This window comes from Zalophus californianus, chromosome 14 (assembly GCF_009762305.2).
Source record: "Zalophus californianus isolate mZalCal1 chromosome 14, mZalCal1.pri.v2, whole genome shotgun sequence".
Taxonomy (NCBI): domain Eukaryota; kingdom Metazoa; phylum Chordata; class Mammalia; order Carnivora; family Otariidae; genus Zalophus; species Zalophus californianus.
In genome coordinates this window covers 56,288,696-56,306,055 of record NC_045608.1, presented here as the reverse complement: position 1 = coordinate 56,306,055, position 17,360 = coordinate 56,288,696, and the positions used below count along the sequence as shown (strand labels likewise).

The 17,360-nt window shown below is 41.9% G+C and overlaps 1 protein-coding gene across 5 annotated transcripts in view; it reads right to left on the bottom strand.

The window, feature by feature from the left end:
• Positions 1 to 17,360, bottom strand: part of MAPRE2 (microtubule associated protein RP/EB family member 2) — a 159,939-nt gene that overhangs the window by 87,995 nt on the left and 54,584 nt on the right. The window contains exon 1 of one of the 5 annotated variants that reach the window (XM_027576014.2): positions 14,774 to 15,051. The exons of the other annotated variants lie outside the window; for them this stretch is intronic. Within the exon in view, the coding sequence (XP_027431815.1) occupies positions 14,774 to 14,892 (119 nt within the window). The 5' untranslated portion in view covers positions 14,893 to 15,051. Of the gene's footprint in view, positions 1 to 14,773; positions 15,052 to 17,360 lie in introns of those variants that run through there. 5 annotated transcript variants of the gene reach the window in all.

Here is a 17,360-nt window from a genome sequence, read left to right as displayed (position 1 = left end):
AGGATGTGCAGGCCAGTGTTAAAATAGATTTTGGTGAATCTGATTCCAAAATGGATAATGTACATCCATATCCCTCCAGCTCTGTTCGTGCTATTTCCTTTCCATTTTTTTTTTTTTTTTAATTCTTTTCATAGTAGACTGACACAGAACCAAAATAGCCAACTGGGGAAATAGGATAATATTAAACTTCATAAATATTACATAAAAATGACAAGGTACTGATGAGCTTCTACATGGAACCTACTCCCCACCCTAGAGAACATCCTGTGAATTATATAGAAGATGGCTGCACATTAGAACAGGAAATGTAAATTTCAGTCTTTTAACCTAAAATTAGTAATGTTCAGCCAAATTGGTGTTGCAGTAGGGAAATGCTATCAAAACCGGGCACACTATTTTGTCACCAGTTCTTCAGGCCATCGTCCCCAAAACCTCCTTTCCCAGGTAAAAGGACTCATTTTGGTCAGAATGGATTTCCCCCATCTTCCTGCAATTCCACCCCAGAGTCACAGTGTGTCCTTCTCTCTTTCTCCCTCATTAATCTTTGGGCAACTAGATACCAACTCTATCTTCCTTGTATACTGGAAGAGAAGAGGTGCATGTTATTTTGTTTTGCTTTTATTTATTTTTTAAAAAAGATTTATTTATTTGAGAGTGCGTGAGCATGAGCAGGGGGGATGGGAAGGGCAGAGGGAGAAGCAGACTCCCCGCTGAGCGGGGAGCCCCAGGTGGGGCTCCAGCCCAGGACCTGATCATGACCTGAGCTGAAGGCGGCCAATTAACTGACTGAGCCACCCAGGCGCCCCTTGTTTTGTTTTTAATGAACTCATCTACCATTTGTTTACCGTAATGAAGAGACCAACACTTTCATTTTTAGGAGGTACCCAACAAAAATCAGTTTACACACACACCTTGCAATACCCCTCCACTTCCCTGTCTACTGCTACGTAACAGGTCAAAAGTCAAAACATTTCTTGCATCAGTGTGTTGACACTATGATTCTCCAAAGGAAGTGCAGATATTGAGCATCTGAGTCAAGAGTGGATAAAAACTGCACCATGTCCAAACTGAATGAGATACAGAAATAACAGGATCAGATACATGGTAAAACCCTTGGGTTTGGTAAAGAGTGGAAGCGAGGAAGTTTCTTGAATTGAAGCCTCCCTTTCTGATTCTGCAGTTCTATGGTATGAGAGGACTTATAGGAGCAGGTGACAAAATTTAACATACTGTTGTCATCTAACACCTGTGGGGGATCGTGGTCTCTACTGAATTTAGAATGTTTTGTTAAATTTGAGATACTCAAAGATAGAAAAATAACAAGTGATTAATGAGCATTCAGCACTAACTAAGGGAAAGGAAATTACTTAAGAGAAGCCCTTATGAACCATTTGGCTAAGTAACTAGAGCTACTACTATAGACAAAAGAGTCTAAAGAATAAGAAGGGTGGATGAAGCTAGTTCTAGAGTGGATGTGTGTGTTAGGAGGTACTCAGTATTTGAGCCAATCTGAACAAATGAAATTTGGTAAAGTGCCTCCCCATCCCGTCCCCATGCCTAGTTCCTAGGTTTAGTTTCTAGGATTAATTTGATTTAGAGACTTTAAAACACTTAAGAAATTAGATTTGAATTCAACAATTGAGTATAACTTTTTTTTCTTGCCTCCCCATACTTAAATCAGACACCAAGTATTACACTGGTTTACTCAAATCATTTCATTATTTCAATTTTAGTTATTGTTATAGTATAATAAGCATAGTAAACCCAATACCATATAATACTGACTCATATACATATTTATGTGTGTATATATGTTACAAAAGATTATTTTAAGGTTAAGTGTCTCCTAGTTTGATGAGGCAAAGAAAACAAACTCAAAGTAGGTTAGTAAAAAAACAAAACAAAACAGTTTTTTTAAAGGTAGATGTCAAAGTGCTATTTTAAAAACTACTTTTTATATTAAATCAGCATTTTTCACATAGAAAAAGTAGAAAAATAAAATTAAAGACCTTTTATAAAGGAGTATGTGGAGTAGGCACATGAATTTTCTACACACATAAAAATGGGCATATATGTATACACACATACATATACACACGTACATACATGTAATAGGTTGCATAGTGATACCCCCCCCGCCCCAGAATTCATGTCCCCTTGAAACCTTAGTGTATGATCTTATTGGGAAACATGTAATTAGTTGGAGGTTATACTGGATTAGGGCCCTAAATCCAATGGTCAGTGTCCTTCTAAGAAGGGCCCGTGGAAACAGGGACACACAGACACACTGGGAAGGAGGTCATGTGGTAACAGAGGCAGGGATTGGAGCGAGGTAGCTACAGGGAATACACAGGGACACTAGACAGGAAGAGGCAAAGAAGGAATCCCCTCCAGAGTCTTGAGGGGAGCATAGCCCTTCCAACACCTTCATTTAGGACTTCTAGTCTTCTCAACTTTGAGGGAATAAATTTCAAGCTGCCTAGTTTCTGGTAATAGTGTTTTAGCAGCCTTGGAAAACCACTATAATACATATATACTTTGGTACTAGTCAGCTTGTTTCTCTTAACATATTGTGAACATTTTTTTCTTTTTTTAAAGATTTTATTTATTTACTTGAGAGCGAGAGAGAGGGAGGGGAGAAGCAGATTCCCTGCTGAGCAGGGAACCCGACGTGGGGCTCGACCCCAGGACCCTGGGATCATGACCTGCGCCGAAGGCAGGTGCTTAAGCGACTGAGCCACCCAGGTGCCCCTGTGAACGTTTTTCTATCTTTTCATGTGTAATATTTGCACTATGTTTTATTGTGGAAATAGGTGTACCACAATGTACCTGATTCCACAATTTTTATGTAGCATGTTTAATTCCAAGAACTGCTGGTGTGGTCATTTCCTCTTTTTCAGTTAATTATTATTTCAAGACAACAGAACACCAGTTCTGTTAGCACTTCTATTAGCACTTAAATGCTAATAATGACCAAATCATTGTTGGCTCACATAAAAAGACATGGACATTTTTTCACGTTCTAGAACTCTTCAAGTGATTTTTGGTGGAGGTTCAGTTGTTTTTAGACTTCTATAGGCCAACTGGACATCATTGGTTCTGGGCTCCCATTTTAATAGGAAAGGAAACAAGAAGTCATCTTATATTAAAAAAAAAAAGTCTTGTCCTTGGCCATCGTAAACTAAGGGAATCACAGGATGTCCTGTCTAATGGTATTTGGCTTCCTTTCATGGAACAACCTCAATTAAAGCAAAAAGAACACACTCAACTCACAAGTGATATCTGAGTGGCTGTGACGCCCTCAGTCCCAAACAGAACACAGAAAATAATCATCTGTAACCTAGACCGCAAGACATTACTGCCATTATGGAAGCAGCAACTCATCTGGAATTTGGCCTGAAGATTTTGCAATAAGATGAATAAATGACAAATGAAATAAGTTAAACTCACAAAATCTACTAGTAGACCTAGGGCATTTGTGAAATCATAAATGACCTTATAATATTTTAGAGTATCTTTGGATTTTGAAACATACATGGTTAAGAAGTTTGGCTTTCGGCTGCCAAGATTCTGGAAGCTAAGCATCCCCGCTCTCTCAAGAATCACAAGGTCCCTCAGTTGATCCTTTCAGGTAAACCTAAGACCTTACTAGGCATTAGCTTCCCAGTTTCTCAGTTCTACTTAAGGCAATTATTCCTTAGGGGTTTCCAGAAGTTAGGAGTCAAACTGGCAACACAAAACTGCCAAATTAGAATGAGAATGCATCGAGGAAGAGCTGGGGGATGGTTGCCTCTGAAACTCTCTCTCTCTCTCTCTCTCTCACACACACACACACACACACACACACACACACTTTAACTACCCTGGGCAAAAATTTTTAAGTATTGTTCCTTGCTACCTTTAAAGAAGAAAACATTTCTACACACATTTTCCTCAAACACAGGAATGAAAAATTTGATCCAGCGTTAAGGGGCATGCTATACAAAGAAAAAAGTATCTATGTAATTATTGGGTTCTTCTCCACAGAATTAAAAAAGTGTCCCCTAGCTATCAAGATGCCAAAGAAAACCTAGCTCTTAAATGTAACTCATTCATATGCAACTTTTAAAGTGCGTATAGTTGTTTTTTCCCCTCAACTGGAAGAATGATCCTGTTATTTTACTTTTTAACAATCCATTTTAACAGAATCATTGAATATGTACTTAAGGGGAGCTGAACCTAACTGCTAGAAAAGGCACTCTGTAGACAAAGACCAGGTAGATCAATTCTTTTTCTTGAAGGGTTTATATGGAGATTAAGAAGAACACAAGATCCATATCCATTAAAATCTAAGACAAGACTGTATCCAGAATTTTTTTATAGTCCTCTTAATAACAGGATAAAACATCTAATTTTAAAAAACAGGCAACTGATTGCAGACACTTCACTCAAGATACATAAAAGGCCAATAAGCACCTAACTTACTTAACATCATTCATCACCAGGAAAATATGAATTAAAATCTCAATGTGATACTTCTATACATCTGTAAGGATGGCCAAAATTTAGAACACTGACAACACCAAGTGTTGCCAAGAATGTGAAGCAACTCTCACATACAGCTTGCAGGAACGTGAAGTGGCACAACCGCTCTGGACATTTGTAATTTCTTAAGTATGACTCTAGGACTCCATCATTCCCCTTCCAGGTATTTACCCCAGAGAAATGAAAACATGTATTCCCACAAAGACTAGTATGTGAAAATTTACAGAAGTTTTATTTATAATTGCTAAGAACTGGAAACAACCCAAATGTTCAACTGGTGAATGATACACAAAATATGGTGTAGCCATACAATGGCTGACTACTTAGCAACAAAGAGTGATGAACTGCTGATAAACCCAGTCTGGATGAAATCTCAAAATGATAGCTGAGTAAAAGAAGTCAGACCCAGAAGAGTACCGTCTGGATGGTTCTATTTGTACCCAATGTGACCTGCTGTATGATGACCATGTATGTAAGCAATTACCACCATGTGTGATGACGTAAAGCAGTGGTTGCCTGGGGCTGTGGACAAAGAGTCCCGGGCCTCTTCTGGGAGTGATGGCTTCAAGGGCACATACACTGCCAAACCTCAGTGCTTCATACACTCCAAATGGATGCAGCTCACTCTATGTAAGCTAGTTCTTCATCAAGCTGATAAAGGGGGAAAGGCTATAGTATAATCTGTCTGAAGTTTTTTCCAGATTCCATTTGGACTTTTTTTTTTTTTTTAAAGATTTTATTTATTTATTTTACAGGGAGAGACACAGCGAGAGAGGGAACACAAGCAGGGGAGTGGGAGAGGGAGAAGCAGGCTCCCCACTGAGCAGGGAGCCTGATGCGGGGCTCGATCACAGGACCCTGGGATCATGACCTGAGCCCAAGGCAAACACTTAACCGACTGAGCCACCCAGGCACCCCTCCATTTGGACTTTTAACTAACATCCGTTGCATGCCAGGTATTGTGCCAGGGACTGAGGCTACAAAGATCATAGAGGATTACAGACAAAAGGTGACAGAGTAGACTGGAACTCCAAATACTAGCTGGCGTGATAAAAGGCCTTTACTTTGCACCAATCACCACTTGGTATGCTTTATATTCCACCATTCATTTAAATCCTCATTAAGAACTCTGAGGTTGGTGCTATTTTTTTTTTTTTTTTTTTTTTTTTAAGATTTTGAGAGAGCGAGCGAGTGTGCACGCACACACGAGCAGGACCCTGAGATCATGACCTGAGCCAAAGGCAGGCGACAGACGCTTAACCGACTGAGCCACCCAGGCACCCCAGGTTGGTGCTATTATTATTTCCATTTGCACAAAAGGAAAATGAGGCTTAAGAGGCTAAAAAATTTGCCCTAGATCAGATAGTAAGAAGGGGTGGAGTGGGCATGGCGAGTCCGTCTCTCGCCAGAGCCAAGCTTTGGCCTGCTATACCTCCCTGCTTCTCCAAGCAGATCCCCCACTGGTCTTAATGTGGAGTAGGAATGGAGGTGCCGGATGGTGCAGGCCACCTTCTCAGTCCCGTTCACGTTCTGAGCTGGAGTTGAGGTAGCAGTGACACACTCACCACACAGGCCGGAATAGGTTCGTTGTTATTCATGCTGACACCTTTCAGTCAGTGTTACAACGATGCTACCTGCCTGTCAGAAATCCTACAGAGAGAAGATCTGGCTTCTCAAACACCAAACCTGCTTTTCAACTAACTGTGCATTTTGCTAGCCCCACTACTAGGGGATTTTGTGAAGACTTACAGGTCTCCATTCCCTCTGCCATCAGCCCCCTGCCTGATGGCTCTCATCTCTTTCTCCTTTCCCCTGGAGGACCTAGTGTTAGAGGGGCCGATTTACTTTGTTCCCAGACACGGGACAACAGGGAGCAAGGAGGGATGACAGGGAGGTTGGCACACCCACCTGGGAAGCCCTCACCCTGCGCCTGGTTTGCACCCCTCCCCGCTGCACCCACCAAGCACCCCCTCTTCCGTATCCTCCTTTGCTAGCAAGACATTCAGCCCACAAGCTGCACAAGCTTTCTATTTCACGGTTATTGATGGTGAGCAGGTCCCTATAGCTGGGATAATGCATTCAGAGCTCCCCTTTTGTTTATTCTTAATTGGCCAGTCTCCATGGGGATTCACTCAGCCTTCACCCAGACTGGTGGCTGAGGGGGCTGGAGCAGGGAGGGACTTGAATGCAGATGGCTGTTTCCTGCCTGTGTGGCACTATGGCAGGGGTCACATGAAGACCAGATATTGCTCAATAACTTCCAGAAGGTGGGAGGCTGGACTAAGAGCCGGGGAGGCCAGAGAACCACAGCAGAGGGGATACAAAAATGGCCCGGACCTTTAACTTCCAGCTTTAGGGCCCGCACAGCACCTGATGTGCAGGGCAGGTGCTCCAACGAGGAGAAGGAAACAAAAATTCAAAGAGGGTATCGAGAAGGAAATCGCACAGAGGATTATTTTGCAGGTAGTGCAATATTCACGGAGCATACTAAGCAGGCTGGACACATCACAGATCAACACAGGTGACAGTTCCAGTGCACCCAGGGGAAAATAAAATCCGGACTATGGCTTCCTGCGTGTGCAACCTCTTGGGGCAGATGCTGGAGGGGCACATTTCATTTGTGACCCGTGATGCTGTTTTACTCTAAGAGCGGTACCTGCATTAGGGCAATCTTTAGCATCACCCACGTGACTTCAGTAAGTCCGTGGGTACATGAAGATGCTTCCCAACGTACCTGAGCATGTAAGCCTCGTGGCTAAACTTAAAACTCATTTAACTTTTTAAATTCATGCTATTAAAGTGTTAAACCACCACTGATGAGGCAATCCATTTACATAATGCCAGTTTAAAAAAAAACAAACAAAAAGGTACACATGGACTTATCTGTCTAGTTCCCACCATTACTAGTTTACATCCATAGTTTCTCTGTGCACATCAAGTAAATGGGAATATACATTCTCATTTTCCTTTTTGCATAATAGCGTACTGTACTATTTTTAACCTAGTGATTGTCAATGCAACTATCGTAGAAGTCTGGGGATTGTAAGAGATAATAAGCCTTTTACTCTTCTCAAGTGGCCTTCCTGTCAGGGCCAAGGAACTTGACCATGCAGGCCACTCAGCAATGCTCAGACGTGTGCCTCGTGGCTGCATGAAAACTTACATTCAGAAGACACACAGGTTCAGTTTTCATGTACATGATCCATTTCTGAAAGCTTCTGAAAATTACAGGACTAATAACTGCACCCCTGCTGACAATTAGGACAATGATCACAAAATTACTTTATCGGGGTCAGGTGTGGGTCTCCCCCTTCTCAGATGCCTCCCACCGAGTACTGTCCCCAATACCCCAGGGGCTTTTCCAGGAGGGGCTGCACATTATTTATCTCTGCACTCTGGGGGCCCAGCAATGGGGCCTGGCATATAGAAGGAACTCAGTAAGGTTGCTGATAGAAATCTTAAGTGACTGCGGGAATTTGGGCTTAAATCTCCATTATTGTGTAAAATCCAGAAGTGGGAAATTTAAAAAGCAACAACTTGAAAACATGTTTTGGTATTTCAAAACAACAAAAAGGAAATAGATGTGGTGGGGGGTGAAGCCCACTTTAGTAGCTTCCCTTTCTCCTGATCTGTTGACCACCAAATGCAAACCCTGCAAGGAATCAAGGGAGTGGGGGCTCTTAAATAAAGGGATACCAGTATTTATAATCAAAGTAAAACTGTGACCCTGAGAAAACCTCTCTGACATGTTCACGCCTCTGGCAATTTTGACAAGTTACCTCTCAGTATTTTTCCAGGATAGGCTGACACTAAATAAAAAATTAATGTCTTTAAAGCAAAGCAAAACAACAACAAATAGTACTTTTAAGGAAAAAAAAAAAAGGGACCACAGAAATCTAAGGAAGAGCACTGGAAGAGAATTCCGGGCTTATGCAACAACAAACACTGGACATAAACTCCAGGACCAATTCTCTACAACAGATCACAAATTTTACAGATTTCTATCAACACACACTGTGTATTTTTAACTCCTACTTTTCTCTCCCAAATCTCTTGCCCTTTTCCTCTTCTGTTCCAAGTTATACCCAAAATCTAATTCTTCTGACATACTTTCCCTCCTGAACCAAGTCAGGTCTGGAAATAACAAAGACTGAGCTCTAGCTGTATTTTTTTTACTGGATAAACTTCACAAAGGACAGCATCACTAACAGGAACCATCAACTTCACTATCCTATGTATACATCACCATCTTCTGCTCTTTTAGAAACAAAAAAATCATGCCTGAAGAAGAAAGTTTGTCCTGGTTCAAGTGAGCAAAATTCTAATTAGCCAGGGGAGATCTGACACTGAAAATGTGCAAGTATTTTTTTTTAGTAACCTACTAAGAAATTATTTCTTGGTGGCCTATAAAACTCTGTTTAACCTTTACCCCACTATTTATTCTCATTAAAATAAACGATCACCTTTGGGGTTGCTTTTTAACAAAAACATATTTAGGAGAAATTTCTTTGATTATGCCACAGGGTAAAAAGACGTGTAATTTCAGTTTTTGCCTATGTGAATTATAGGTTTCCAGTTTGAAAGAATTCTCTCAACAAAATATAAAGTCCAAGGGGCCCAAATACTGAGATAAATTTTAAAATCAGAATTTTAAAATGAACTAAGAAACAAGGTTCAGGGCCCCTGGGTGGCTCAGTCGTTAAGCATCTGCCTTCAGCTCAGGTCATGATCCTGGGATCCGGGGATCGAGCCCCCCATCAGGCTCCCTGCTCAGTGGGGAGTCTGCTTCTCCCTCTTCCTCTGCTGCTGCTTTTTTTCTGTCAAATAAATAAATAAAATCTTAAAAAAACAAACAAGTGTTCACAGGATACTAACAGGGATGTGTGTGGAGTATCATAAAAGGGCTACTGGAATAGTGCGTGAGATACTAGAGCAGCAGGACACAGCCAATTTAGTATCACAGAGGCTGATAGCTGAACAACAGCCTAAAGTCAGGAAGAATGAAACTCTCCTAACTAACTAACTAACTAAATATATATATATATTCTAAGATTTCATTATGAAAAAAGGTAGTTTTCAAAGGAGAGGAACAAGCCAATTTTTCCTCTGAAGTGAAATGGACAAAATTTCAAAGTAAACAAATCTACTCAATCCAGATTCAACGCTCAGTCTTCTCCAGAACCTGCCATCGAGGGGATCACCTTCTTGCTGCATAAAGAATTGGCACCACAGCCATATGGAGCGCTCCAGGAAGCTTCGTCAGAGTTACGTCTGTACATTTTAGGCATTAAATGACTCAGAAGGATCCTTCACAATGAAGAATCATACACCCTGCTTCTGAGTTTGGAAGGATTGGGAGACTGTAAGCTCTATTCACTAGCCACCTCCTGAAGTTCTGTAGCTAACTATGAAGTGGGCTCCTGCAAATAAATACAAAAGCCACCGGCTGACCTAAGAGCCAGTCCTGTTATGGGGTGAAGCGGCATTGATTGCTTCCACTCAGGGAGAGAAGACTCAAGCCAGGAACATATACCTAGATCTCTATGGTCAGGCTGGAGAATTCTCTCACGGCAAATCAAGTATTCTCTACTAATTCTGGCCTTCTAGGGTGGGGCACTGGAGGACTCTCATTTTCCTATCAATTCCCATTTTGAAACAGGAGATAAATTCCAGCAATACATTTGTTTTCGTTATGCTGTTTTTCAATTAATGAGCTTTCAATGGCCTTCAATTTTCAAGTTCTGACCACCCTGCCTGCCTTTCAATGTCCCTGCTTTATTTTCCACTGCTGCCCAACATGCATCTTGCCGGGCCAGTGAAAATTGTGATTCTAAAGCCTATACTCTTTTCACCAAAATTTTTGGTCTTCCACATTATTTAGCTTCCTATAGCATACTGGCTTTGAGGGCACCTTTTTCTTCTTTGAGCCACTGTGGACTGAGGAAATGCAAACCACTTTTGCTAGTAGACCAAGCCAAATACAACAAGGTAAATCGTTATAAAAGGAGTTGCTTATACATCTGACCTCGCTGGAACTCAAGGTCCTCATGGGGCATCTAGAACAGACCTTGGCTAGAGTATGCTTTCAAAAATGTGTCAAATTCTCTAAACCAAATGGAATATTTTAGATTAGCCCCAATATTTCCCCCTCCATTAATCTACGGAATTATTCATTGCAAGCTTCAAGGAGTCCCTATCAATACAGAAACGACTGGGCATATGCAAATCAGCCTCCTAAATTCAGAGGACCATCTCAAGCCACTGTTCTGCTAAGATAACCCACTGTAAAGACACAATCAGTGACAACCACTGCTGAGTAGGGGTGAGCATCTCAGCACATGTGCCCAGAAGACCAACCCCTTAACAGAACTTCTGACAAAGGACCCTCAGAAGTTAAAAATTAGACACCTAATAAGCATCAGGTAATCCTTTGATTTTTACAAATACGAAGAAAAATATTAAGGACAGAAATCACTATTTCTGGAAACTTCCTATGATAGCAGCAAACCTAGATAATACTAATATGTACGTAACAGACAAGTGAAGCTAGACTCCCGCTGTCTGCAGCTGCTGACCTGGGGGGCAAGGATCTGCAATCTACATCCTGGTCAAAGTGAGCCACCTTACAACAGCCTCTGTTAAATGGAACATGCTTTCACAACTGTCTTTTATACACACACAATATTTCTGTTTTTCTTAAGAGTTCTTTTTTCAAAACCGGCCAAGTTGGGTGGGAGAGCCAATGTCTTAGGCTTAAGTTTTAGTTTTGCCTTTCTTTACAGTCCTTTTCCTGGGGCCAAGTTGGTTTGGGGTTTTGTTTTGTTTTGTTTGTTTTTAGTATTCAGAAACATATGCTACTGTAGTTGCATGTTCAAACACCCATGCGGAAATAGTCCCCTGGACTTATACATTCATTCTTAAAAGACTGGAGTATGCAAACAAAGATGCAGTGGGCAGAGGGCCAGTTAATAAATCTCATTTCCTACCAGCATCTGCATGAAACAGAGCTATAGGGGGTAGCCTCTCCAGGGAGAGCCAGAGCCTGACTCATTCGCTCTGTGAATTAAACACTATCACCTCAGATGGCCCACAACACATTTATTTTTTAAGCAGCTCTTAAAATATATGGAGTTCTAGTGTTCATAAATGCAATGAGGAAGCTGGGTCCAAGAAGGCAATCACACAGTAGTGGACATGAAGAGCAGAAACATCCACACAGCTCTGCTGAGCCATTTTTGCACGGGCTCCTTTTGACTGAAATTACTACTGGAGGGATAATTTCCTAAATGTAACTTGCTTTTCTAATCAAAGTGTGCGTGGGTTTCAATAATGGTGCACCACCCTCTCTGGTCCAGGCTATAAAAATGGGCTCAGTTTATACAAAGAGATACCTGGAGTTAAGTTATCTGGGTCATGAACCATATTTGACCCTTATCTATAGACAATCTAGTGCAAATGTCATGACAAGAAGGTCCTTTGCTGGGAAGAGTAGCCACCTGACACAGAACCGTGCTGTTCCCTAGGTGTCCTCTCCTCTCCTCACCAGCGCTACCTCTTGGCCTGGAGCTCCTGGAAGAGTCCGCTTTCAGTAATAACCGCATTCTTCTTATATCTATGTAGATCTTTTAAGAAAGTCTTTGTTTTAAATGTTTGAAGTTAACCTCACAGTGACTTTGTAAGACTGCAATGAGATAATCTTACGTGTCATGAGCAACTGTAGAAAATAAGGTCAAAGGTAAAGGACCTGCTGGAAGCCTACCTGCAAATCAGCAAAGGAATCAGGAAGAGAGTTCCCTCTGATCATCCCAGGGCTCTGGGCTGACCCAGATGCTCCACAGGACTCAAACTGAACTCTTCAGCACATGTCATTTTTGAGGGTTATAATGGACCCACCACCAAAGCAAAATTTATTTGGTTAAATCTATTTGGGCTTTCATGGTATCTTCCAAGTTTCCTCAGCAATTAAATGGCAATACTATTCCAGCCTGGAACACTTCCTGGATAGAAACACGTCTCACATTTTTCCTTCCCCTAATGCCCCTCCAAAAAAATAAGTGGTAGTTATACTACATTGGCCATCCACTTTGAAAGCAAAGTAGACCAAAGAAAACATAAGGTGCGTCTGTCTCAGCGTACACCCTTTGTATAATATAATACCAATACAACTTTGGAGGATTCCTTCTTCATTTAACCTCTGACACCTCTCACTATGGTGTCCAGTAATCCTATTACATAAAATACAAATGCAATAATGCTCTTACTGACTTAAGAATTTCTCCAGTCAGTTCTTTTATTTAAATTCAGTTTTTTTCCTTTCGTGTAATTTCAGGGCCTCAGAAAACAAACTGGAAATAATTTAGGAAATGAAAATAGATCGAACTGAAAAGGTAACTAAGCTTTTACTTTAAAGCAATATTTTGTCACCAAAAGGTAGCATTTAACCTTACCAAGTCATTTTCCACTGCCATTTCAAGTTTGTTCATATGACTAATAAAACCCAACTAGGCAACTTCCTTTGGCCTATGTGGTAAAATTCGAACTCCGTCTTAAAAGCAACTGCTACTTATGTGGCAGAGGTTAAATCACTGAAGAGACGAGGGCTTCAAATTTATTACCTATACCAACAGTGTAAATAAGTGAGGTTTAAAAACAATTCCGGGGTTTTGGTTTTTGTTTTTAAATTCTATTTCAGGCTTTGGAATGTTCACAAAGAAAGGTGGATGAGTAAGGAATAGAAGGGACCTAGTGTTCCAATCACAAGGATCTCCAAAAGAAGAGTCCCAGACGTTGTGGACCAATTTTGGTTTATATTAAGAGAATAACAAGCACTTGGACTCTGTAAGGATGCCATGTCAATGTATTAGTTGGAATCATAAGGCATGAGATTTTGGTGACCTCATGGGCACAGCCAAAATTAACTCCAAGTATTTATATAACTGCCAGAGACGACAGGGCAAAGGTTGCTTATAAATTTTTCTTTTTGAGTCAGCAAATAGGGTTTCTTTGGTCGAAGAGAGAGGAAGTGGGGTACTCTGGGTCCTGTTTTACAAATATATCATATTTACACACACTGAATATTCTACCCACAATGCCAGCTGAACATTTAGATGAAGGCATTAAAAAAAAAAAGAGTTATTTCCTGTTGCTCACTAGCTGAGAGAGGATGCGCTTTAGAGGTATGTGTGCTCTGCCTCGAAGCAAAAGCATTGTTAGTGGTTATCAAGGTAACATTTAAAAATAACTACCCCAGTACAAAAGAACTTCAGAGGAAATATGAGGGAAGCTATCAGTCTCCCTTCAAGTCTGGCCTTGAGCTGCATTAGACTCTAGCTGCATTCTCCATTACATTGTTATCCTTATCAAACAATGCAAACAATTTTAATGAGCTTATCTACTAGAACATATTGCCAGATATGCTAATGTAAAAATGATGCCAACCACAGAGACCGACTCATTAATCATAAAGCTCACAATACAATGACCAAGATCAGTCCCATCCTCAAATCAGGCCTCGGCAAAATAGCAGGAATTACCTTCCTACTGTTTAAAGAAGGGCGGGCTCCCCCACCCATGCGGAGGCTATAAACTCCTAAGAATATGCATAACGGCACCGGGTTTTCCTCAGGTCCACTGCAGTCCAGTCTCTTTCTAATAAACCATGGGTTCTATGGAGAAAATTTTGGTGAATGTCTGACACCGTGACCTCTGCTGTCAATCCTTGCACCAATCAGCGAGCAGAATTCTTACAAAGCTCCATCAATCTGGCGGTTTAACATCACAGACTGCAGCTTAACCTAGAGGATTCCATCTTTCCTGCACACACACCAGGGCAAGCGCAAACATTTTTCTCGCCATCCTCCTGTTCCCTGCCTTTAGGCACAGCCTATCCAATGGGTCCTTTAAAATCTAAAGGAAAGGAGGAAAGGAAGTGCTACTGCCTGTCTCCCTTTGGAGAGGGGAAAAAAACTGCTTGCATTTTTATCAGTGTGGAAGGAAGGGGATGGAAGGAGACCCCTCGCAGGCAGCAAACCTATTCACAAAATGCTCTCCATCTGCATTCGTGAAGCCTCAATGCATAGCCAACATGACACATGGAAAGAGACAGCAAATGATCACAAGCGCCCTGGCGAACGCACGTCTGCAGCCCGGTCCGGGCGCAGTGTCCGCTCCATTATATAACGGGCCGGATTTCCGCGCGCCCCCGCCGAGCTCCCCCGCCCGGCGCCGCTCCCGGTGCCAGCCCCATTACCTGTAGGAACGCTCCCCGCGCACTGTGTGCTTCCGGAAAGGAATGATGGTCCCGTTATCCTGGATGATGTCGTTGTTGTTCTCGCCATTTGGGGACAGGGTTTGGGTCGGACCAGGCATTGGCGCACTCCCGAGGAAGGGAACAAACCGCGGCGGGCTGGCTGGTGAGGAAGGTGGCTGCGTCTCGTCTTCCCGCTCGCCTGCTCCTCGCGCAGACCGTGCCTGCCTGCCGCCTGCTCGCTGGCTCCCTTCTCCCCGCTCGGCTCCCGCCCCGCCCTCTTGCGTCCCGCCCTCCCGGCTGCTGACGTCAAAGCGCCGGCAGCAGCACCGGGTCACGTGGCCGGGCCCGTCACCATAGCAACCCGCTAACTCATCACCTCTCCTCAATTCGCACAGGGCCGAGGCGTGACCACGCGAGCAGCTCCAGGCAGGCACCGGGGCAGGCCTACATCTGGCATGTAAAACCCTAGGCCACCCCCAGCCCCCCTCACAGACTCGCCTAGTCTGAAAACCAGCTCTTCCTCTAACCATTTCCTTTCCGACCCGCGCTCCGACTGCAGCTGTGTACACAAAAGAACGATTCAGGCAGAGGGGTGTGGGAGACCCTTTAACTCCTTCAACACCAAGTTCTTAGAGCATTCAAATTAAACTCAGTCTGGTCGCAAAAAGATATACAAAGATCTGGTGACCTGCTCCAGAAAATGTACCAGACTAAGGGGGTTCAGATATCCAACCTCCTCCCCAAAAGTAGCCCCAAACCTGAAAACCTAAGAGGAAGCTATATTTCCTTCTAATCAATGCAGCCTTTACTTTAATAATGTGAAGATTAAAGATTGCAAACGAAGAGATTTTTCTGCAGAAAAGAATCCTCAAAGGGTTTTTTTTTTTAAATAGCCACCATTTTAGAACATGATGGTTACCCAAGGCTCCCCAATTCAAATTCTTAAACTGCCTCTTGATACAGATAATTAACTCCTTGTTTATTTTATTTTCATTTGAATTAAACGAGTCAACACTCAATTCAGTATTTGGAAGCTCTCAACATTCTAGCTGTTCTGTATCACTGCAGTGTAGTTTTCAAATACACTGGCCATGAGACAGGTACGATTAGCATCATCCCTGTTTTAAAATGAGTAAAGTGGTGAGATTAAGTAACTTGCTCAAAGTCACAGAGCTAGGAAGTGGTGAACTGGAACATCAAAATGACACGTTTTCAATGTGATTGGACAGTACTGATCTATATTTAATGTGAGCTCATAAATATAGATCAAGAATCAAGTACTTTATGTACACTCTCAACATGACCACTGTGAAAAGAGCTGTGAACAGAATTGCTAGTACTAGGCAAAGTCGATGGATTAGATTGTAAACTCTCAACAGACCCCAGATGCATCCATTACTTTCCTCCAGAGAGAAGAGAGTTTAAAGCATTCTCTGCTTATCAAAAGTGGCCTCTGACCTTTTGTGGGGTGAGAAAGGAAGAACTGGGGTATAAAGGACAGAGTTCATATATGTAGCAAAAAGTACAAGGCTATATGGCTCATCCCTTCACGTTACTGTGTGGTTTATCAGCTTTATCATTTTGTGGTATAGATATTCAAAAAACAAAAAACAAAAAAGCAACCCTGTCATTCCTGACAATTCTCCAGCCTATCTCCCTGGTAATAAGTTATTTCTGGCATCAAGCTTCTAGAATTAGAATCAAATAGTTCACAACCCAAATGGTAATGATAATCTCAAACAAGGGGGCCTTTTTCTTTTTCCTATTTTATGTTCTTTTTTTAGGCTTCTTAATAATTTTATTTTTCTGCCTTTCCAGTGGACTTACAGTATACAAGTTGATTTTTTTTTATCCGTATCTCAGCTTACATGAGATTTTTTTCCCCCCTCATACGGTAACGATCTACTTTGGACCTAAGACTTGCAAGATACAGAGATAAATATAAGTAAAAGATAAACTGCACACTGAACTAAAGAGGCTTGAGAGTGTAGTTATCACTATGAAGACCTACAGTTCCTCTTACTATTTCTGTTACTGACCTCCATGGTTGTCAATTTCCTTACTAATTTGTTCCCTTTCACAAAAGCTTCCCCTTTCTCTGGGGATAGTCTGAAGATAAAAAGCGCAGTCTACAAATCAAGTATTTGTTTTCAGAGTACATCCTCTCATTTTGGGTTCTTTAGTACCGCTTACTTCTCCATGATCTCATACTTAAGTAATATATATAACATAACTGGTGTTATCATGGGGACTAAATTTGTCAGAATTTGAATGTATAGCTCATTGGCTATATCAACTTATTTTGTGGAGATAATACTCCCACTGTTTCTACGCTGCTCATGAAGGAGAGGACTATGGCCAAGAATTTGGGTTGAGGGGAGGGGTAGTGAGTCAGGTGAAAGAGGTATCTAAAAGTCCCTGTAAATCTTCCTCTAAGACTGCTGTGAGTCACGTTACTATCAAGGGACCCAGAGAGCTCCAGAGACCGGTGATTACCCTCTGAGACACTGGGGTAACCGGGGTAATAATTTGAAAATGCTAAACAGATGTGTTTTCATTCTTTTCCCCATACATCAAGTAGGCTGGC